At 42.4% G+C, this 22,858-nt stretch overlaps 1 protein-coding gene across 5 annotated transcripts in view; it reads right to left on the bottom strand.

The window, feature by feature from the left end:
* COL16A1 (collagen type XVI alpha 1 chain) overlaps window positions 1–22,858 on the bottom strand; it is a 272,606-nt gene that overhangs the window by 139,268 nt on the left and 110,480 nt on the right. For all 5 annotated transcript variants that reach the window (XM_058196500.1, XM_058196501.1, XM_058196503.1 and 2 more), the window contains exon 10: window positions 22,616–22,651. In XM_058196500.1, coding sequence (XP_058052483.1) covers window positions 22,616–22,651 — 36 coding nt within the window. The remainder of the gene's footprint in view (window positions 1–22,615; window positions 22,652–22,858) is intronic.

The raw sequence follows: 22,858 nt of genomic DNA, 5'->3' as shown, positions 1-22,858 counted from the left end.
AAGTCCTTAGACCAAGTGGCCTTCTTAGCTGTTGTGCCAGGTCAGTAAAATCCCTTTACCCAGCATTGGATAATCTGTTTGACCCCAATATTGGATAGTTGCATTTCCATAATACGTTAAGAAGGGCTAATTTAAACATTGCTATGTTTTCGGAGGGGTGTCTCCTTCTGTTGCATAAATCACCCAAATGGGAAGTCATGTTGATTCTCAACTTCAGGGCACATCTTTGGAAGCTGTTCTGCTGCAATAAATGGTAGGATTTCTGCACATATAAAGATGTCCTTAAGTCAGTTCCAAATATTTATTGCATACATGCAACATATAATGGTTGCAGGAACTGAGAATATGTAGTCAAATGAAGAGAAGGACTAGGAGTGACAGGATAACAGTCTTCCAATATCTAAAGGCCTGCCCCAAAGAAGAGGGGGGTCAAATTATTTTCAAAGCACTTGAAGACAAGGCAGGAAGCAACGGATGAAAACATATCAAGGTGAGAACCAACATAGAAAGAACTATGGAGAAATTTCCTGACAGTTAGAACAAATAATCAATGGAATGACTTGCCTCCAGAAGTCATAGGAGCTTCATCACTAGAAATTTTTAGAAGAGATTGGACAGCCATTTGTCTGTAATGGTATAGGGTCTCCTGCTTGAGCAAGGAATTGGATTAGAAGATCTTCAAAGACCCTTTCAACTCTGCTATTCTTTTATATGGATTCCAAAGAACCACAGATTTGAAAGGGAAGGAGAGGGTTCTTTGCTCTATCCCCTGGTGTAGTGCAGGGCTTAACAGATGACCAGCCTTTGTAAGAAGACCTCTTGTGAAGGTCTGTTTGTCTGCCCATTTCAGAGACTGATAGCTCATACGGTGAGATATTCCTCCAGATTTCTTGCCTGGACCTCTTTCCTTGTAGTTTTAATTCTTGTTCTGCCCTCTAGAGCAACAGATTATCAATCTGCTCCTTTTTCTGTGTGATAACCATTCAGAAATTTGAAGCCCGCTACTGTATCTCCTGTCATTCATCTCTTCTATGAGCTAAACAGATGAAAATCTGTAACTCTTCTTCATGAGCTTATTTATTTATTTATTTATTATTTAGATTTTTATACCGCCCTTCTCCCGAAGGACTCAGGGCGGTGTACAGCCATATACAAATTAAAACAACAGTTAAAATAACATATTATATAATTGGCCGAAAATTAAAACCGTCAAATTTGACCCCAAAAATAAAATACCCCAATTAAAATTATTAAAATTCAAAAATTTAAAAAATTAAAAAATTAAGCCAGTCCTGCTTGAATAAGCAAGTACGTTTTCAATTCACAGCGAAAGGTCCAAAGGTCAGGTAGTTGACGCAGACCAGGGGGAAGTTCGTTCCAGAGGGTAGGAGCTCCTACAGAGAAGGCCCTTCCCCTGGGGGCCGCCAGCCGACATTGTTTGGCGGATGGCACCCTGGGAAGACCCTCTCTGTGTGAGCGTACGGGTCGGTGGGAGGCATAAGGTAACAGCAGGCGGTCCCATAAGTACCCGGGCCCTAAGCCATGGAGCGCTTTAAAGGTGGTAACCAATACCTTGAAGCGCACCCGAAAGACCACAGGTAGCCAGTGCAGACTGCGCAGGAGCGGTGTTACCCGGGAGCAACGTGTGGCTCCCTCAATCACCCGCGCAGCTGCATTCTGGACTAACTGAAGCCTCCGAGTGCACTTCAGGGGTAGCCCAATGTAGAGAGCGTTGCCTTTTTAGCAATTGCATCACACCACTGGCTCATATGAATTTACAGGAGACCTTTGGGAAATAGGAAATAAAAAATGAATAATATTTGCAGAGTTTTTTCTGTTCAGTTATGTCTTCTTCTCAGAGATTGCCAGGACAAGTTCCTGCTGGTTTTGTTGACAAGGATTTTCAGAAATGGCTTGTTATTGCCTACTTCTGAAGGCTAAGAAAGAGTGACTGGGCAAAGGTCACTCAGCTGCCTTTGTGCCTAAAACAGACTAGAAGTCATGATCTCCCAGTTTCTAGCCTGATGCCTTGGCCACCATAGTAAACTGTCTCTCTTTCAGACTAGGATAGGCTAATTCCAAGAACTGCAGGGGGTTGATAGGAGTGACAACAGAGGAAGTCAGAGTGAAAAAAAACACCACCACCTCTTTTTATTTCATTTCTGGGAAAATTGTGGTTGGTTGATTAATTTAGCAGAAAGGAAACTTCTGGCAGCTTCATGCATTCATTGACCCTGCAGGAAGGGGACAGTAGTTGTTTGGATGTAGACTTTCAGTTTTGCTGCCAAATCCAGCAAAACAATCTTGGAAGGAAGAAGCCTCATTCTCTGCTCTAGCATCCATCTGCTCGAGGATACTCTGCATCTCAAAGTCAGCTGTTGGTTCTCATGTCTTAGATGGAGAGTTTAGAGAGGTATCAATTGGGATGATTTAAGATGAAACCCTTTGTTGTTCATCTTGACCTCTCGTATTACTCAGTCTGACATTTCAACACATCTGTCTGGTCCTCCTGCAGTTTCCCCTTTTGACCACAAATCACAAGGGAGAAGAACAGTTGTGTGGATGTCCTATAGGGAGGTGGAGGATTCACAACCCATGGCAGGTGCTCTTGGCAACCAGAGAGTCCTCAAGGGAAGCAAACTATCAGCCAAGACAGAGGAGAACATTAGACCTGAAAGTGATACTATGCCTTGGCTTTTGAGGCTGAAAAGGCACCCATGGAAAATTGGCTGCTGAGAAGATGAACGCAGAAGGCCCTGCCAAATGCTACTGAGGGCTCTTTTAGGGATCTAATTGTGGGGAGGGCATAAACAGTAGGTCCCAGAGAGCAGTAGCTACATTAAGTGTCACTCACTATGGAACTGGATGGGAATCTCACCAATGCTTCTGGCAGTTAGGACCAGATGTAGCTTAATTTGCGTGAGCATGAATGTTCTGGATATAATCATAAAATTACTGCTCTGTACACGTCTAGCATGTATTCTTATAGTAGAGCAACAGATGTTTTGTTTTTTTTCCCCAAAGGACAGTTGGACTTCCTTGGTTTCTTTGATAACATTTTGCTTCTCATCCAAGCAGCTTCTTCAGTTGCTTTTTGGACAGCCATGGTCTGGATGGTTGAGAATCTTCATAGACTATAGTGGAGAACTCAAGATAGTTCTTGAGTTATGACCATAAGGGAGCCTGCCTATCATGGTCGCAACTCATGACATTTGATCACAGCTAACTTGATTTTATGAGCTATTTTGTAGCAGTTATTAAGCCAAATGGCACAGTCATTAAGCAAATCAAAGGCTTCCTAAGGGTTTGATTTGGCCAAAAACTGGAAGTAAATGCAGGCTTTTGCCAAACCCATCATAAAACACAATTATGTGACCATGGGATACTCTAAATGGCCATAAATGCAGTCTGGTTGCTAAGCATCTGAAGTATGCTCACATTACTGGGGTGAGGTGACAGTTGGAAAATTAAATCTGGATCATAAGTACACCCCAGGTAGGTACATTGGAACTTCATATGGTCACTTAGCAACCGGTCATAAGTTGTGGACTACCTGTACCGAGATGGCTGTCCTAAAATAAGTTATGGGGCAAATATTAATAAAACACAATCTTCACCCAGAAAAACAGAAAAGTACAAAAAAAACCAACACCACACTTCAAGATCGGTTCTCCCTGGTATAAAAGGAGAATAAGAGAAACTCTGTTTTTATTTTCAAGATTCTGCTGTTAGTGTCTGTATCAATAAAAGTGGTCCTCGACTTACAACAGTTAATTTAATGACCATTCAAAGTTACAACATCACTGAAAAAAGTGACATGACCATTCCTCACACTTACAACCATTGCAGCATCCCCATAGTCACATGATCCATATTCAGACAGTTGGCAACTGACTCATACTTATGACGGTCACAGTGTCCCAGGGTCACGTGATCCCCTTTTGCAACCTTCTGAGAAGCAAAGTCAAGGGGGGAGCCAGAGTCACTTAACAACCATGTTAACTTAACAACCGCAGTGATTCAGTGATAACAACTGTGGCAAGAAAGGTCATAAAATGGGGCAAAATTCACAACAAATGTCTCACTTAGCAACAAACAATTTGGACTCAATTGTGGTCATAAGTCAAGGACTACCTGTAAAGCCCAGTTCCAGTAGTTCATATGGTTTCTGTTTTCTGACCTGGTCAACCTCAAAGAGTTGATAATTCATCGTTTCCACTAAGAAATCACAGCCCATCCATCCATACTGACAAGAAGTTGGTTCAAATATTTTGCAGAGCTACACCAGTCTCTCTTTCCCCTTCCTACTAAAAAAATCTCCCCCCCCCCCAAAAAAAGAAAGAATAAATTGATTAACCTTTGACTGCCCAAAGAAAACCAGGTCCTGAGGCAGCTACTTTTGCAAATGCTGTTGCTGGCTGCACTGAGTCAGCTAGAAAGCTCAGGAAAAGGTTTGCTTTAAGTCTTGAAATGGTTCTTTTCCTTGATTTAAAGAATGCCTGTCAGACTCAGAACGGGAGTGTAATTTTGTGGGATTGAACCAAAATGGTTCTCTTTTCTGACCACAACTGCCAGCCAGATGTTTGCAGGAGAACCTCTGTGGGAAAGGTACCATTTTTTTCCTCTGCGGCATGGAAGAAAAAGAAGCCATTCATGTCGATGTTGAACGCCTCAGTAACATCTGGATTGGAGCTTTGTACCTCTCCAGTCTTGGCTGATCCCCAAAGAGCCAAGCAGTGTTGGTCCTGAACCATCTCTGAATGGAGAGGCGGTGAAGTTCCAGGAATTCCCAAGCTTACTGTATGCAAAAGTCAGAAAATGCCTACAGTGGATGATAAAATTAACTGAATTTGCAGAAATGGCGAAGGTGGACGGTTTGATCAGAGCAAAACCAATACTTCCCCCCCCCCTCCAAAGACAGGAAGCCTTATCTGGACTTTTTGCTGAAAGAAGAGAAGAACAAACAGATGATTTGGCGATTGGGGGATTAACAATGAGTTGAAGAAGCAGCAGAAAAGTTTTAAGGAAGATAGGAAGATGGGGGGCAGGCACAATTGTGTTTTGTTGTTTTTCAGATTCTTTCTTGTATTGCTATTTCTTATTTTCTATCTTTATTCTTGTTTGTTCTCTCTCCCTTCCTCCCTTCCTCCCTCCCGCTCTCTCTCTCTCTCTCTCTCTCTCTCTCTCTCTCTCTCTCTCTCTCTGTTCCAGGAATGTAAATTACTTAAAAAGTTTTTTAAAAGCTGGAAGAAAATGAAAATGTAGAACCACAAAAATGTGTTTATAAAGGAACCAGTAAACTGTATCTTTACCTACACGGAGTTAACTGTGAAAATCCATAGAAAACTACAAATGGTCCTAAACATAACAAGAAAGCCGATGGGCTTGTAGCATCTATGAATGAGGATGTACAATATATATCCAGTAAGGTTGCCTTGTTCCTCTCTATGTTACCAAGATCACTTAAATCTTTGGGGATCATAAGGTCACATTCCTTTAGTGCCCACTTGAAGCTACAACAGCATTGAAAAAAGTGACTTACAACCAGTTCTCACACTTAAAATCATTGCAGCATCTGGGGTCACATAATCAAAATCCAAGTACTTGGAACCCGATATATATTTACAACGGTTGCAACAACCATGGGATGTGCATTCCCTATTTAGCTCCCATGTGACACCTCTCCTGCGCAGACTGCACTGGCTTCCTGTTGCCTTTCGGGTGCATTTCAAGGTTTTGGTTTCCACCTTTAAAGCGCTCCATGGCTTGGGACCTGGGTACTTACGGGACCGCCTGCTGTTACCTCATGCCTCCCACCGACCCGTATGCTCGCACAGAGAGGGCCTTCTCAGGGTGCCGTCCGCCAGACAATGTTGGCTGGCGGCCCCCAGGGGAAGATCCTTCTCTGTGGGGGCCCCTACTCTTTGGAATGAACTTCCCCCTGGTTTACGTCAAATATCTGACCTTCGGACTTTTCGCCGCGAACTGAAAACATATCTGTTTGTTCGTGCGGGGCTTTCTTAAATTGTCTAGTTTTAAATTTTAAATTTCTTTTTAGTTTTAACTGGGGTCTTTTAGATTTTTAACTATTTTAATTTCGGCCACACTGTATAATAAGTTTTTTTTTTTAAATTTATTTTTAACTGTATATTGTTTCTTTTTTACTTTGGCTGTACACCGCCCTGAGTCCTTCGGAAGAAGGGCGGTTTATAAATCTAATAAAATAATAAATAATAATAATAATATTTGCGACTTTCCAGGCTGACTTCTGACAAGCAAAATCAATGGGGGAAGCCAGTTTCACTTCATGATTGCATGATTCACTTAACAACTGCAATGATCGTGCAATCACAAGAGTGACAAAAAGGTTATAAAATTGGGTGCGATTCACTTAACTTGCTTAACAACAGAAACTCTGCTCACAGTTATGGAATTAAGTTGAGATTTACCTGTATGTTGGCAGATCTAACAAGATCAGCACTTCTTTGCAAGGAGGGGGTGGAATGGAACAATTTGCCATGGCCAACTTGCTGCGGCCATCTTGCCGTGGTGAATTGGCCATGGCAAGATGGCCGTAGCAAGATGGTTGTGACAAGCTGGCTACAGCAATTGTCCTAGACCCAAAATAAGACATTGCGGGAGACTTTCACAGGATGTGCCATGCACTGTACATACAAACATACTTCCAGAGGTCTTGCTTATCTTGTCAGATCCCCATCTGGTTTATTTTGCTGGGTTTTATAGAGATTATTATTATTATTATTTTATTATTATTATTTATTCGATTTTTATACCGCCCTTCTCCCGAAGGACTCAGGGCGGTGAACAGCCAAGGTAAAACAAACAATACAATATACAATTAAAATGCAAATTAAAAAAAACTTATTACATAATTGGCCTAAAAAACTTTAAAACATATAAAACTAAAAAACCCCATTAAAATTAATAATAGAAAATTTAAAACCAGTAAAATTTAAGCCAGCCCCGCGCGAATAAATAGATGTGTTTTCAATTTGCGGCGGAAGGTCCGAAGGTCAGGTATTTGGCGTAAACCCGGGGGAAGCTCGTTCCAGAGGGTGGGAGCCCCCACAGAGAAGGATCTTCCCCTGGGGGCCGCCAGCCGACGTTGCTTGGCAGACGGCACCCTGAGAAGTCCCTCTCTGTGTGAGCGTATGGGTAGGTGGGAGGCATGAGGTAACAGCAGGCGGTCCCGTAAGTACCCAGGCCCTAAGCCATGGAGCGCTTTAAAGGTAGTAACCAGAACCTTAAAGATGGTAGTCAGGCCCACCTAAGGGGCTTAACTGCAAATGGACTAGGGTCTATGATGCCTTCAGAACTGCCTCTTCCCGGGGCTTCCGGTTTGGCTCCGCTGTGTTAATGGCGGCGATTTCAGTCCGCCCGTTCTTTGTGATTCTGTGAGAGCTGTTTAGACAGTGCTAATCTTCTGTCAACAGCTCGTAAATCTCTGCCCTCGGGCAAAGAGGGGGAGATGAGCATTTGAACTGAAGTTTGAGCCCCCAAGAAAAGCCCCAGAATGATTTCTGGTGGTTTGATGGGAAACGCTCCTTCGATAGTTCAAAAAAAGCTCCAGAGTCCAGAACGCCTCTGCAAAAGCAGAGCAAAACGCAGCGTCCATCTCCGTGACTGAAGAGGATTAATGATAAATTGTCAACACGGAAGAATCGAAAGCAGGAGGGCTGGCATTTGTTTGTAAGATGATTTTAACTCCCTGACAGAGAAGTTATTTGAAGAGTGGAGATGAAGAAAGATGGCGTTTTGTTTTTTGAAAGCGAAAGCTAAGGAAATGCTGATTACAATTGCTGGTGTGGAACCTCTAAGAAGAAAATAACAAGATTTTTTTTTTCTAAATGGAATTCTTTTTTTAAAAAAAAAAAATCTATTTCTTTTTTTATTATCTTTTTTTTTACAGTGTTTAAGAAGAAAAATTTATTGGGTTTTTTTTTTCTTTTTATTCCCTCCTCCCCTTTTTTTTTTCTCTTCTTCTTCTTCTTCTTGATATTACTTAGTTTAAAAATGGCTTTTAAGCAAAGAGATTTAACCACTTCTAAATTATTGGAAATATCTTCACTTCAGGTACGGAAATTGAAAGAAGATATTAAAGACAGTCTAAGGAATTTTTTACAGGAGCTTATGGAGGCTCATCTTTCAGAAATAGATCAAAAATTTAATGAAATGGAGAAAGAAATACTGGATTTTAAAGATTTGGTGGAAGAGCAGAGTAAGGAGATGAAAAAATTAAAGGAATCAATTACTCCATTATTGTTATCTAGTACACAGACAGAAGAAAGACTGAATGAATTTAACCAAATTAATTTAGATTTGCAAAGGAAAATAGATGAAGTTCAAATTAATTTGAATTTAGAAAATAAAATAGATGATATTCAGGTTAAGGCTGATAAGGCAGAGGAAGAAAGGGTTATATTACAATATAAATTAATGGAATATGCTATAAGGGTAAGGGGTTTAAGAGAATTTAAAGAGGAAAATTTGAAAGAGATTTTTATTCAGGCCTTTGCCCAGATAGAGGAATGGAACCAGAAGATTTTGAAGTTAATATTGAAAAATTTATCGTGTTAATTCCTGGTGGGCAAGGCAGAAGTGTTTACCGAGAGATGTGGTTATTTATTTTACAAATAAGAGGATTAGGTATGGAATTTTGCAAGCATTTTATAAAAATAAATTTCAAATATTAGGACAAGATATAATAATGATGAAGGAAATTCCTCCTAAAATGTTAAGAAAGAGAAAAGAATTTGCCTTTCTGGTGGATGAGCTTAAGAAACATCAGATATATTTTAGATGGGAGGTTCCAGCAGGTTTAACACTGAATTATAAAGGAAGAAAAGTATTTTCTCAATACAATTTGTAAAGCACGAGATTTTTATACTAATGTATTAAAGATTGGGAATTCTTTGTTAACAGATGTTAAGTTGAATGGTGAATAGATGGTTGAAAATGTGTAAGATAGAAGAAGGAGGAGAATGTTTAACTTTATTAAATATGATTATGGTTAATTTTTGTAAATGACTTATTGTGGATATAAATGTGTAATTTTAGGGGTACTATATGATATATTAAAGGTATAAAGGAATAGGAAGATGGAATATTGTTTAATTTTGGAGGATAGATAGTAAAATTTAGGAACTTGGATTAAATATTATATTTAAGAGATGGATGTAATGTTAATTAGAATGTAATTGTTATAATAGATATATTGTGGATGATATAGGTGTAATTTTAACAATGTTATTTGACATAAGTAAGGTAAAGTGAAGATTTTAATTATTACAATTGACACTTTGGATATTTGTAATATTATTTGTTGTATATATAAATGTTAAAGATGTGAAAAGATGGACTATTGCTTACCCCTGAAGGTTGGACAGAAAAATTAAAGAAACTAAGTTGGAAATATGAACTATTTTTGAGAGATTGCTAAGGGAAGAAAGACATTTTAGAAGAAACCTTGGTGAATATTGGAAGATGGAACGTTGTTTTGATATTGATTGATGAAGGTTGGATACGTACTTTATTCAAGAATAAACACTAACTCAATTGGAAACTTTGGAGAATTCTAGGAGTGGAATGGTCTGATATATAATGGAGTGGAAGAAAAGTATCTTCTTTGTCTTTGGAAGGGGAGTGGAGGTTTTAAGGAACGACTATGGATTATGATTTGTGCTAGATTTTAATTTTTGTTGTTAGTTTTATACCCTGTACTCGGTTCTCGGAAGTCCTGGGGGTGGGGAGGAAGGGAAGGGAGAGGAGGGGTAGAAAATGGATTGATAGTTAATGTACAAAGATGATTGAAGATGTATAATTAATGTAAGATCGGACCTGTCTGGTTACTACTTTAGAATGAAGGGAAAGAAGGAGTAGAAGAGAGAAGGAGGAAAGAGAAGAGGAGGAGGAGGAAAGGAAGGGGAAGAGGGGAAGAGGGAGAAGAAAGGAATAGGGAGGAAAGAGGAGAGGATGTAGATAAGAGAGGGGGAGGATGGTTTGGAAAGTAGAAGAAGGTAAAGAAGGAGAGTAAAAGGAAAAGGAAGGGGGTGGTGACCAGGCAGATCCGATTAATTGTATATGAGGGTACATTAAATATGTTATTGGATATGTTATTGGATAAGAATGTCAAAATAAAACTTTTTAAGACAAAAAAAAAAAAAAAAAGAACTGCCTCTTCCCTTTTTAGCTCAAACCTTAATTTCTAATGGATAAGTGCTACTCTACATCCTATTATGGCAGAGTTGGTTTCATTGGAATAAGAGCAAGGGCTTTCATCAGAGGCTGCCTCTAAATCAATGGGACTCCCTGTCCCTGTCAGCCAGTTTAACAGCCTTTTCTCTCTGGCATTTCACCGATGGATCACAATATGTCAGGCACTGACTTCATGAATAATAAAATATGTTACTGAATGCATCGTCTGCTGCTTCTGCCTGCTTTAATGAAATACATTTTTACTAATATGTAATGATATGTGGGAATGATCTTGGGAGATTGGTGGGGGGTGGGGAGATGCTGCTTAAGCAATGGTCACATAAGAGGGGACAAAGCTCACAGCTACATAATGGGTGAAGAATGATGTCAGCCTTCCCAGGTAAACTAGACATGAAACACAACGAGATGAGTTAATTCTACTTTACTGAGAGGCCACATTAACAGAATCTTGCAAGTCTGAAAGTACAAACCTCCTACCATCATCTTTACAGTCTGAGAATTTGGAAGGGGGTATTTCTCCTGAATCTCTTTCTCCAGCCCTTATGCAGCTTCAGCCCTTATGCCTTCTCTTATCTGACTATTCCCTAGGCAGCATCTATTCACCCTCCCATCTCCCAAGATCATTGCAACATACCATTAGATTACTATCTAATTACTACTGTTATCATTACTATCTTTAATAATTCCAAGCCTCTTCTGAGTTCACCAAATGTCTCTTCTTACATCAATAATTTCCTGCTAACTGTATGGATGCAACTGGGAGAGAAGGAGATTACCACTATCACTGTCAATATTTTTCTGATTTTCCACATCTTTGGAAATAAGATCTGATTTTGCTTAGTTTCCAAGTGCAGACAAAGATGGGCAACTCTTATTTTTAATCCTTCTGTCTTTTAAAAATACTTTTTTAAAATTTGAATTGTTCTCCATCAGTTGGAGGAGGGTATGGACCATGATGATGAGAACTATCTAGTCTAGTGGTTAAGGTGCTGGTCTAGAAATGAGGTGACTGTGAGTTCTAGTTCTGCCTTAGGAATGAACGTTGGCTGGCTGGGTTTGGGTCACTCACCAGGAAATAAAGAATTCTAGTCCTGCCTTGGACAGAGGGAGATAATTAGAATAAAAATCAAACAAATCAATAAATGATCTTATCCATTCAATCGCGCCCAATTCTCAGCAATTCTATGGACCAATTGTCTCCATATTTTCTGTGACTTATTTCAGTTGTTTTACGTTCTGGCTGGTGTCAGCTTTGATGGTAACTAGTCACCGTGTGATTTGGCAGCCTCGTTTCCTTTTACCATTAATCATGCTGAGCATAACTGCTTTTTCCAGTGTGCATGTTTGCATTACATGAGCGAAATAAGTAAGGCAGAATTTTGTGATTTTGCCTTTGAGCAATAGGTCCGGTTTTATACCCTCCAGCACTTGTTTGTGTGTCATCTCTGCTGTCCAAGGAATGCACAGGCACCTTCTCCATCATCACAGCTTGAATGAGTCAATTTTCCTCCTGTCTAGCTATTTCATGGTCCAACTTTTGCAACCGTAAGTAGCTATGTGAAACGCAAACCAATCTACATTTAGTTGCCAGGCTAATCATGAGCCTGGGTTACTTTTTTGCTATAAATGAAAGAGATCAATATAGGATAAAGCCACAAAGCATTTTCCAAGGCACCTGGTGCTGTGGTGGAAATGGTTCCTCTCCTTCCATGTTCTCTCCTTTCATAAGCAGAGGAGCAATTTTAGGGTTGGTGTCTCTGGCACAGCAGCAGAAACTACCTCAGCCGATAGCCTTCATTTTTCCCAGACATTCTCACATGCAGAAAGCCTTTTTTTTTCATCATAGGGGAGTTGATTTATGGAGCCGTTCCTCCTCTTGTTGCTTCCTAGCTTTTTGGCTGCCTGCCCAGCAGCAACCAAACTCAAAACAATCATCAAAAACACTCAAATCAACTTTCTCATTTTTGCAATGTTAATAAGAAATCGGCATGAGGTACAAAAGGAGAGAAGACTCGGGGCAGATGATTTGACTTCAGTGTAGCAGAGAGACACAGTTCAGAAGGCTCATACAATTGGCCAGGGGTAGCCTGTTAATGGCTTATTAAAGTCCCCATTTGCTTGGGGCTGCAAAAATGCTCAGTAGGTAGAAATGTGGCTTTGCGGTTGTTTGTTTAGCAAATACAGAAACTGCCTGATGCCAATGCCTCTAGGTGGCTTCCAAGATTATAAAATATTGGATAAGACCAGGATAACCAATTAGGATATGATATTATTGTGGCTGGTGGCACAGTCAACCATATGTTTAGATTGGGCATGGATTTTTTATCCACCTATCAAATCCCTCACAAGGAGCAGATGTTGTAACTTGATGGCGTTAAAGGTAATGTTAGCTGTTCTATTGCTGTTGTTATTGTTGTTATCCAAATTTTTGGTCTCTTCTATCTTCCTTTGTTGGTCAGCAGCAGCTATTGAAAATATTGGCTAGATTTCTAGCCAATATCTAAAATATTGTCTAGAAATCTTCTGGTCTTATCTCACAACCAGCACACAAAACATCTTGTATATATTTTGCACCTGATTTCAGTCTGCAGTCTGAACCTCTAACTTAGAAAAAACACGAGGGGAATAAGATTCACAGATTCCTATACTTTTGGATGCCGGTCTTAATGGAAGGTAAGATTTTGAATCAGGTAAATGGCCTGGGTCCAAACATTTCCTTCTCAACTCTTGGAAAAAAGATTTCTAACTTGAGAAAATCCATAGCTCTGCAGCAGAGCCCTCACTAGCAGGCAGAAAACTCCAGATTTAACCCCTGATGTCTCCTATCTAAAAGCCTCTTTTCGATCCTAGGTAGAGGCCAAATATAGAGTCTCCTGCTTGGGCAGGGAGTTGGACTAGATGACCTGCAAGGTCCTTTCCAACTCTATTACTCTGTTATCTGAATGCAGGGAGAGCCAAAATTAGTCTCTGGCTAATGCTGAACTAAAGGGATACATATTCTGAGTCAGACAAAAAAACATACGTTAGAAGTGATGAGATTATAACTTTTCCCTGCTAGTTCAAGTTGAAGGTCCATGTCACCATGCCTACCAAGATGATCCCAAGTCAACAGCAATAACAACATTTTATTATTACAGTCTTAGACCAGAAACAAATAAAAGCACTCAGTAAATACAGGTATACCCTTAAGACTTCTAGTTTAAAATAATAAACAACAGCTAAATCTATAATAAAATCCACTGTCCATTTTATATGTCTGACTATAAAATTATTGCAATCCCTAAACTGTGTGGCCCATTGTGGGTTCAATGCTAAAAGGGAAATGGCTAAGCAGTGCAAGAGTTAGCCACAGTTGTTATATACTATATAAGTCTTTGGGAAAGTCATGAAGGCACCACTTTGTCACTTGGACTCCCCTCCACAAATGCCCGTGCAAATGCCCGTGCACTAGGCAGCCCCTAGACATGGAAGGAAAGTGTGCAATGCAAAAATGAATCCTCCTGCAACCTCCCTTGCCACTTTCTGCTGTCATCCTTTAGTGGTTGCCGTAGGAATGCTTGCTGACATCTGGAAGCCACCCTGGTTTTCTTCAGTCATCCAGATGTTCTGATGGATGCAAGCCAGAGAGGAACAGAAGAGATGGTGAGGGTGGGAGGATGTGGACAGTGATTTGTGGGAAGCACATGTCCTCAAACTTACGAATGTGAGAAATTGCTAGAAATCAAGTCAATTTTCAGGGAGGAAGAAGATAGAAATCTAGGTTCCGGGAAAGAGATGCGTGGCTGGGATGCAGGCACAATTTAATCAATGGATGAATCAATGATCCATTGAGGGTTACAGTTCTGCAGCTGCTGCTAATTCTTTTGAGTCAGCAGAGTCAAGCTGCCAAAAGAGAAAAAAGATCTAAAGACATTGCTGTGTCTTGTGACACTCTGTCTGTGTATGGAGAAGTCCAGTGATTTCACCATTACTCCCAGTAGGTAATGTGATTGCTCAATCTCATTTCTCGTTCAGTTGTAGTCACTTCTTGCTACAACTGAGAATCCTGATTAGGGGAGAGAAGAAGGGCTGCAGTGTTTTTAATTTGTCTAAGCTGCCCAGCACTAAAGTTTTTGAGCAAACTATAGGGTTACTAAAACATTAGAGCAAACAAACAACCACCCCAAAAATATGCAATAGTTGATAGACCAGGGAAGATAAAATTATCTAGCCTAGCACAAAATTAGGCCCTTTAAATTAAACTGGATGCAAAGCTGCTGAAAGCTTAAGCTAATGCTAAACGGACATCAAATCTCTTTGATGCGGGCTGCCCAGAATTACTTTATAGGGCAGATGGGCAACATAAAAATTTAACAAATGAATAAAATAAAATGTATTAGCAATAGCACTTAGAGTTATATACTGATTTACACTGCTTTACAGCCCTCTCTAAGTGGTTTACAGTCAGCGTATTGCCCCCAACAATTTGGGTCCTCATTTTACCCACCTCAGAAGGATGGAAGGCTGAGTCAACCTTGAGCCTGGTGAGATTTGAACTACCAAACTGCCAGATTGCAGTCAGCCAGCAGTCAGTAGATGTAGCCTGCAGTACTGCACTCTAACCACTGCACCACCACAGCTCATAATCAGTTCCACCATCATCTAAATCCCTCAAGGGTATAAAGAAGGATATGTAAGCGATGACCAGGCAAAGCCTGAGGGAGCAGTCAAGTATGTAATCAGTCTCTAGTCTCTTCTGACCTACAAGAGATCTAAGCCCACCTACCACCAATTCGCCTTGACTGTTAGTAATTCAGATTTTTGTAGAGAGTATTAGCATGCAATAAATCTGTAGACATTTGAACTGCCTTGCTTCTGATTTATTGTGCCTGACAGGGCAACTGATATCAGTTGAGTTATGGCATTATTGTGAGGGGGATCGGTGATAAATAAAATTACTGTACAAATAACAACAATTATTCATGTAATTTGTAATTATACAGATAAAGTAAATTGAGAGAGGGCCTTTTCAATGGATTGGATCCCTATGCCCACTTTGGAAAGGGTCCTTCCTCCCTGCAGGTGGAAAATCTGGAGGAAGAACAACTAATGTTGAATAAATTTATTTTTATTTATTTTTTTATTTATTTTTCATATTTTTATACCGCCCTATCTCCCTAGGGACTCAGGGGGTTAGCAACCAGATAAAAATATACATATAAATACAAATAAAAACATCCATTAAAAAACTTATTATAATTGGCCGAATAATTAAAATGATGATAATAAAAATAATAAAATCCCCATTAAAACCAATTCGAATTTAAAATCTAGTCCAGTCCTGCGCAAATAAATAGATGTGTCTTAAGCTCGCGGTGAAAGGTTCGGAGGTCAGAAAGTTGGCGAAGTCCTGGGGGAAGCTCGTTCCAGAGGGTGGGAGCCCCCACAGAGAAGACCCTTCCCCTGGGTGTCGCCAGCCGGCACTGTCTGGCCGACAGCACCCTGAGGAGTCCCTCTCTGTGAGAGCGCACGGGTCGGTGAGAGGTATCCGGTAGCAGTAGGCGGTCCCGTAAGTATCCCGGCCCTATGCCATGGAGCGCTTTGAAGATAGTCACCAAAACCTTGAAGCGCACCCGGAAGACCACAGGTAGCCAGTGCAGTCTGCGCAGGAGAGGTGTCACATGGGAGCCACGAGGGGCTCCCTCTATCACCCGCGCAGCCGCATTCTGAACTAACTGGAGCCTCCGGGTGCTCCTCAAGGGGAGCCCCATATAGAGTGCATTGCAGTAGTCCAGACGAGACGTCACGACAGCGTGAGTGACTGTGCATAGGGCATCCCGGTCTAGAAAGGGGCGCAACAGGCGAACCAGGCAAACCTGGTAAAAAGCCCTCCTGGAGACGGCCGCCAGATGATCTTCCAAGGACAGCCGTTCATCCAGGAGGACGCCCAAGTTGCGCACCCACTCCATCGGGACCAATGACTCACTCCCGACAGTCATTCTGTACAGTCTGTACAGTCTGTACAGTCTGTACAGTCTGTACAGTCTGTACAGTCAGCTGACTGTACCGGGATGCCGGCATCCACAGCCACTCTGTCTTGGAGGGATTGAGCTTGAGCCTGTTTCTCCCCATCCAGACCTGTATGGCCTCCAGACACCGGGACAACACTTCGATAGCTTCGTTGGGGTGGTCCGGTGTGGAAAAGTACAGCTGGGTGTCATCAGCGTACAGCTGGTACCTCACACCGAAACCACTGATGATCTCACCCAGCGGCTTCATATAAATGTTGAACAGAAGGGGCGAGAGAATCGACCCCTGCGGCACCCCACAAGTGAGGCGCCTCGGGGTCGACCTCTGCCCCCCTGTCAACACCGTCTGCGACCGATCGGAGAGATAGGAGGAGAACCACCGAAAAACGGTGCCTCCCACCCCCAATCCCTCCAACCGGTGCAGCAGGATACCATGGTCGATGGTATCAAAAGCCGCTGAGAGGTCTAATAGGACCAAGGCAGAGGAATAACCCCTATCCCTGGCCCTCCAGAGATCATCCACCAACGCGACCAAAGCCGTCTCAGTGCTGTATCCGGGCCGGAAGCCGGACTGGAACGGGTCTAGATAGACAGTTTCATCCAGGTACTGGGGTAATTGACATGCCACCACACTCTCTACAACCTTCGCCGCGAAACGAAGGTTGGAGACTGGACGATAATTACCTAAAACAGCTGGGTCCAGGGAAGGCTTCTTGAGGAGGGGCCTCACCACCGCCTCTTTCAAGGCGGCCGGAAAGACTCCCTCCACCAAAGAAGCATTCGTGTTGAGTGGCGGTCAGAAAGTCCAGGCGAAGGAGAGAGTGATCTGACCATGACAAAGGTTCAGTGACTATTTCCTTCAAGTCCAGATCCTTCAACCACTGACCAGAGATAAAAATCAAGTCCAGTGTGCCACCCCCAATGTGAGTAGGGCCATCAACTACTTGGGTCAGGTCCAAGGCCGTCATGGAAGCCGTGAACTCCCGAGCTGCTGTCGATGACGTGCCGGATGATGGCAAGTTGAAATCCCCCATGACTATAAGTCTGGGGGTCTCCACCGCCACTCCAGCAAGCACCTCCAGGAGCTCGGGCAGGGCAGCTGTCATGTAGCAAGGAGCCAGGTACACGACAAACAAGCCCATCTGACACCTATGACCCCACCTCACAAAGAGGGATTCACACCCGGCAATCTGAGGTACAGTGGTCTCCCTCGGCTCTAGACCTTCTCTAATAACAACCGCCACCCCTTCCTACCCTGAGCCCTCGGCTGATGAAATGCACGGAAACCCGGTGAGCACATTTCAACAAGGGGCATGCCCCCTTCAGTGCCCAACCAGGTTTCCGTAACGCCTATAAGATCTGTGGCGCCCCCCTGAATAAGATCGTGTATTAGGGGGGGCTTATTGACCACGGACCGTGCGTTGCATAACATAAGCCGAAGGCCCAGGCTCTGAGGGTCTTGACCATCCGGGGAATGGGACAAGTCGGGGGGATTGGGGCGCGCAATCGCCTGTAAACATCGAACGCGCGCCCCCACAAAATGATATGATGCCCCACTTCCGCCATATCTGCCCCTCCCACTTACCGTACAAATAGGACCACCCTCACTAGAAGGAACACACTCCCCCCCCCATAACCTCCGAACCTATTAAATAACCGCCGCGAGCATACGCAGGAACTGGCTCCCCACCCGACGGGCTACCCCCAACACCCGCCCTAGCCCTCCCACCCCTTAAAAACGCCCTATCTAAAAAACCCCAAAGGCTCTTTTTCTTCGCATGCCACCTCTGTGGATCCCAAGACCCATCATTGAGGCCGGCCCTTGATAATGAAGCGGGCCATTCCTGCGAGGTGGGGGCACCTCGCAGGCGCAAGAGTTCCAATGCAGAGTATCGCATATATAAATAACTAAAAGCATAAATAGGAGATAGAGGCCGATGAGAGGTAATAATGTCTAGGATGGCAGAATGTAATGCCAAGTCCAAATGGATACCCATCCTCCGATAAATCTTCAAATGGTGGCTGGCTTAAAGCTGGTAAAAGATGGAATAATAGGCAGATATAGTCTGGTGATAAAATTATTACTACTCTGCCCAAAGCTCAGTCCTAAAATCCATAACTGAAAGAGGTGGTATTTCTCTCCCCGTCAGCAGCGTCACAGATGTTTCCAAATAGATGTTTCAAAATAGGGCCCCAGTAGATCACCAATCAGTCTCCAAGCATCTTCCCCAAAAGTTCCAAGAATGGCCATGACCCAAGAGTCTCAACTGGCCATGTAAAGTGCATGATGAAAAAATGCAGATGACAAATGTTACAGTTGACAATGTAACATTATAGTCCCGGGAGGAAGCAGGCCCAGCTAGGCCAAACCAGGCCGAACTAGGCCAGGACACCTCAGCCCCCTCCCACTCCTTTCCGCCTAGAGCTCCAGGTCCTATCCAAGGTTTGCCCGCTCCACCGGGCCAGGCCTAACCGAAGAACCAATCAGACCCCTCCAATGGGCCGGCACGATGTAACAGGCCGCGGATATCACCACGGCGAGGAGCAGAATAGATCATCCACGCAGAAAGTCTCAGGCAGAGGCCACAAGGGGGACCCTTCCCAGCCCTTCACCCCAATCCAATCCACCGGATCCAAAGAAAAACCTGGAAGACCCGGGAAGACCAGGAAGAGCCGGAACAGTCCAGAAACACCAGTCCAGAAACGCCAGATGTCCAAACGGGGAGAAGAAACAAGCCGCGGCCTTCCAGCAGCCAAATACAAGCCGCGGCCTCGCCTCGCGCCCGGTAAGATGGTAAGATGGCCGCCGTCCGCAGCTCACCCTCCCCGGTCTCGTTCTCGGCAGCTGTGAGTCCGAGGAGGTCCACAGACCCCTCCCACGGCTGCCAGAGAGATGATACGCCTGACCGGGGGGCGCAGACCGCTTGGCAAACCACCTGGGCGCCGCCATCCCCTCCTCAATCGCCCGTCGTCGGCTCTGATCCCCTGTTAAGCCACCATCTTGCGCATGCGCAGAGCCATAAAGACTTTGGGCAAATACATGAGAAAAGAGTCCCAGGGCTCTAAAATCAAAAATCAGCACCAAGAGCTTATATTGGGGCAGGAAACATACTGGCAACCCACACAGCCACATTTTCTCCATGGCCTCTCAGAAAAGGAAGGATGTACCTCACAAAAGTATTGTAAAAAAACAGGGTGAAGGAAAAGTTTGAAGACTGAAACTGATAAATGCTGATGAAAAATGTTTGATGTTTGAGCATCATCATTGGATAATACCTATTTACAGTGAAAATTCAAATCATCAGCATTACATGAAGTATATGTGAGAATATTGGAAGAACTTACTGATGGTTTGATCAAAGCTTTATATATTATCTTTAAGGAATTCTGGGGAAGGTGAGAGGTGATGATGGATGGTGTACAATGTCCCTATCTCTCAAAAGGGAAATGAAAGAACCAGAGATTGTGGCACTCCTTTCAGAACCTCACTTGAATTGGATGAAGAACCAGGAATGAGAACATAGCCAGGGTGCAACTTTTGAGCCTACTACCCTGTTTCCCTGAAAATAAGACATCCCCTGATAATAAGCCCAATCAGGCTTTTGAGCGCATGCACTAAAATAAGCCCCCCGCAAAATAAGCCATCCCTGAAAATATTTAAATTGCAGAGCTAGAAATCAGATAAGACAGCAAGAGGAGCCCCATCTTGCTCCACATGCCCCAAAATAAGACCTCCCCGAAAATAAGGCCAGGCACTTATTTCGGGGGTTCCAAAAATATAAGACATAGGGTCTTATTTTTGGGGAAACACGGTATGTATCTATTTGTCATGCCACTTATCTATGATCAAAGGGTACATTGTTAAATGCTTTGCTAAAACCAAGAAATATTATGTCTAAAGCATTCCCAAATTCGACTAAGGAAGTTATCAGATCAAAACATAAGATAAGTACACATTTCTCTATGCTGATTTCTGATAATTGGCATTGTTTTCAATTTGCTTATACATCTTTATGATTACAATCTTCCCAGGTATCAAACTCAGGCTGGGGGATTTATGGACATCCCTGCTTATATATTCTTAAGCAGGGATGTCCAAGCATCAGTGTCTGTTGGGAGATGAGGAGGCCAAATGACAACTTGAGCATCTTGATGTCACACATCATGCAGGGGACAACAAGAATGATCAGGGAAGTAGAAAATAAACTCTGAGAAGAGAGAACTCTTTTAATCATGAGAGGAGAAGATCATGGAAGGATATAACAGAGCTCTTAAAAACCACAAGGAGTGATAGTACTGCTCTATACTACTCTATACTTGGAATTCTGCATCCAGTTCTGATCATTGTGAAACAGAAAAGATGCTGATGCCCTAGAAAGAGTGCAGAGAAAAGCAACAAAGATGATAAGAGGTCTGGAAGCTAAATCATATGATGAATAGCCAAGGGAGTCTAAGAGAAGGTTTAGGGGAGACCTGATAGAAGTCTTCCAATACTTGAAGGGCTGTCACAGGGAAGAGGGAGCTGACTTATTCTCCAATGCACCAAAGGGCAGAACAAGAAGCAATGGGTGGACGTTCATCAGAGAGACATCCAATCTACAAAGAAGGAAGAATTTCCTGACAATGAGAACAATTAATCAATGGAACAGCTTGCCTCCTGGAATTGCAGGTGCTCCATTGCTAGAGACTTTCAAAAAAGGATTGGACAACCATTTGTTTGGGATGGTATAAGGTCTCCTGCATTGGACAGAGGATTGGACTAGATGACTTTCAAAGCCCTTTGATTCTATGAATCAAAGCATGGCAAAAATAATTTTCGAGGTTGTTCCACATCAAAATGCAGGATATGGAGTAATTATGTAGTGAAGGTTTTGATTCAGCAATAGGCAAAAACTTTCTAATAGTAAAAACAATTTGGAACTCAGCACCAAGGGAAGTATTGGACTCTTTCACAAAATGTATTTAAGTTAAGGCTGGGCAGCCATCTGTTGGAAAACCTTTAATTTGGATTTCTGTGTGGAGCAGTAGGTTTCACTGGATGGCATAAATGACCCCCTTTGACTCTGTGAATATGTGAATGACTGGCTAATGTCCCTTAATGGTCAGTGAACATCTGTTCTGGAATTGCAATGCACTAGTAATTCGTCATTTTCCCCTCCCTCTGCCAAAAAAACCTCCAAGTTATTTTAAAGCTTGGGTTTGCTTTACATGCCTTCTCTATAGAGTTGCCATTCTTCCTTTGGTCCTTTAAGCTCCACCCTGAAGCAAACTCATTAAGCAAGATAAGTCTTCCTTGAAGGACTGCAAGCAATGACAGGAACAGCTACTAAGAAGATGGGCTGAAACACAGTGGCCAATTACTGATATCTTGCTTTTTGGAGAGGAGAAGCACTAATATTTTGTGCTGCAAGCCTTAACATGGGTTAAATGGAAATCCAAGAATATCTTTTTCATTACCGAGCCATCTTCTGCAGGCCCAGTGGTCCAAAAATAATAAGAATTTCTTGGAGCAGCCCAAAGTTGTCCACTCTTACAGTAGACTTGCCAGGAAGAAAAACTTGTCAACATTAAGGGCTTCTGACTCAGAAACCTTTTCTGTCTTCATTCCAAGCACACAAAGATTAGCTATGGTTATTCAATAATGAAGGAAACACACACACACACACACATATGTCCCAAGATGCTTGATTACTGTTTACTCTTATGGTATCATTTCTGGCATTGTAATCCACATCTGTCCCCAAGTTCTGTAGGCCATGATTTGAATTTAGCCCTAATGGGACAATTAACAGCTGTTCAAAATATTCTGATGGCCACAGTCACAGTAAGACAAACTTACTGTTTGTCTGAATTAGCCTCAGATGGTGTAGAGTCTCCTGATTGAACTGGGGTTGGACTAGAAGACCTCCAAGATCCCTTCCAAATATGTTATTCTGTTATCTATCAGTTTCCTCTGCCTTCTTGAGCCCTCACCTATCTTCTGTCTTGTCACATCAAGAATTTCCACTAAGTGATTCTTCGGGATCATAGCTTTTCTACTCTCTACAACAGTGTTTCTAAACTTTAAAATGGGTGGACTTCAACTCCCAGAATTCCTCAGCCACTTTGCTGACTGAGGAATTCTGAGAATTGAAGTCCACTCATCTTCAAGTTGTCAAGAATGAGAAACATTGCTTTAAGGTCCCAATTTTCAGAATTCCTAACTAGCATAGACAACGACCATGGTAATTGAGAATGCTGGAGCTTGATAGGTTATAAATTGAGGACTTATAAGGGAAGGACTATTGGGAGTCAAAAAGCCAAAAACTGCTTATTGAAATCACAAGTTTAGTTGAGTCTCAGAGTTACAGGAACATCAGCCTCTTACTTACATTTGCATATGATAACCCCTTCTCACATGGAGGACACTGTAAAAAAAGAAAAGCAGCAATCATGAAACAGGAAATGAACCAGATGGAGTTACTGCAACATTCAAAGGTAGTCCTCAACTTACAATCATTCGTTTAATGACCATTCAGTTACAACAGAGCTGAAGAAAGACACCTATGACCATTTTTCTCACTCGCAGCATCCCCAGTCACATAATCAAAATTTGCATGCATAGCAGCTGGCTT

Source organism: Ahaetulla prasina, chromosome 10 (assembly GCF_028640845.1).
Source record: "Ahaetulla prasina isolate Xishuangbanna chromosome 10, ASM2864084v1, whole genome shotgun sequence".
Lineage (NCBI taxonomy): Eukaryota > Metazoa > Chordata > Lepidosauria > Squamata > Colubridae > Ahaetulla > Ahaetulla prasina.
The sequence above is the reverse complement of the archived record's forward strand: the minus strand, read 5'-3'. Positions and strand labels throughout refer to the sequence as shown.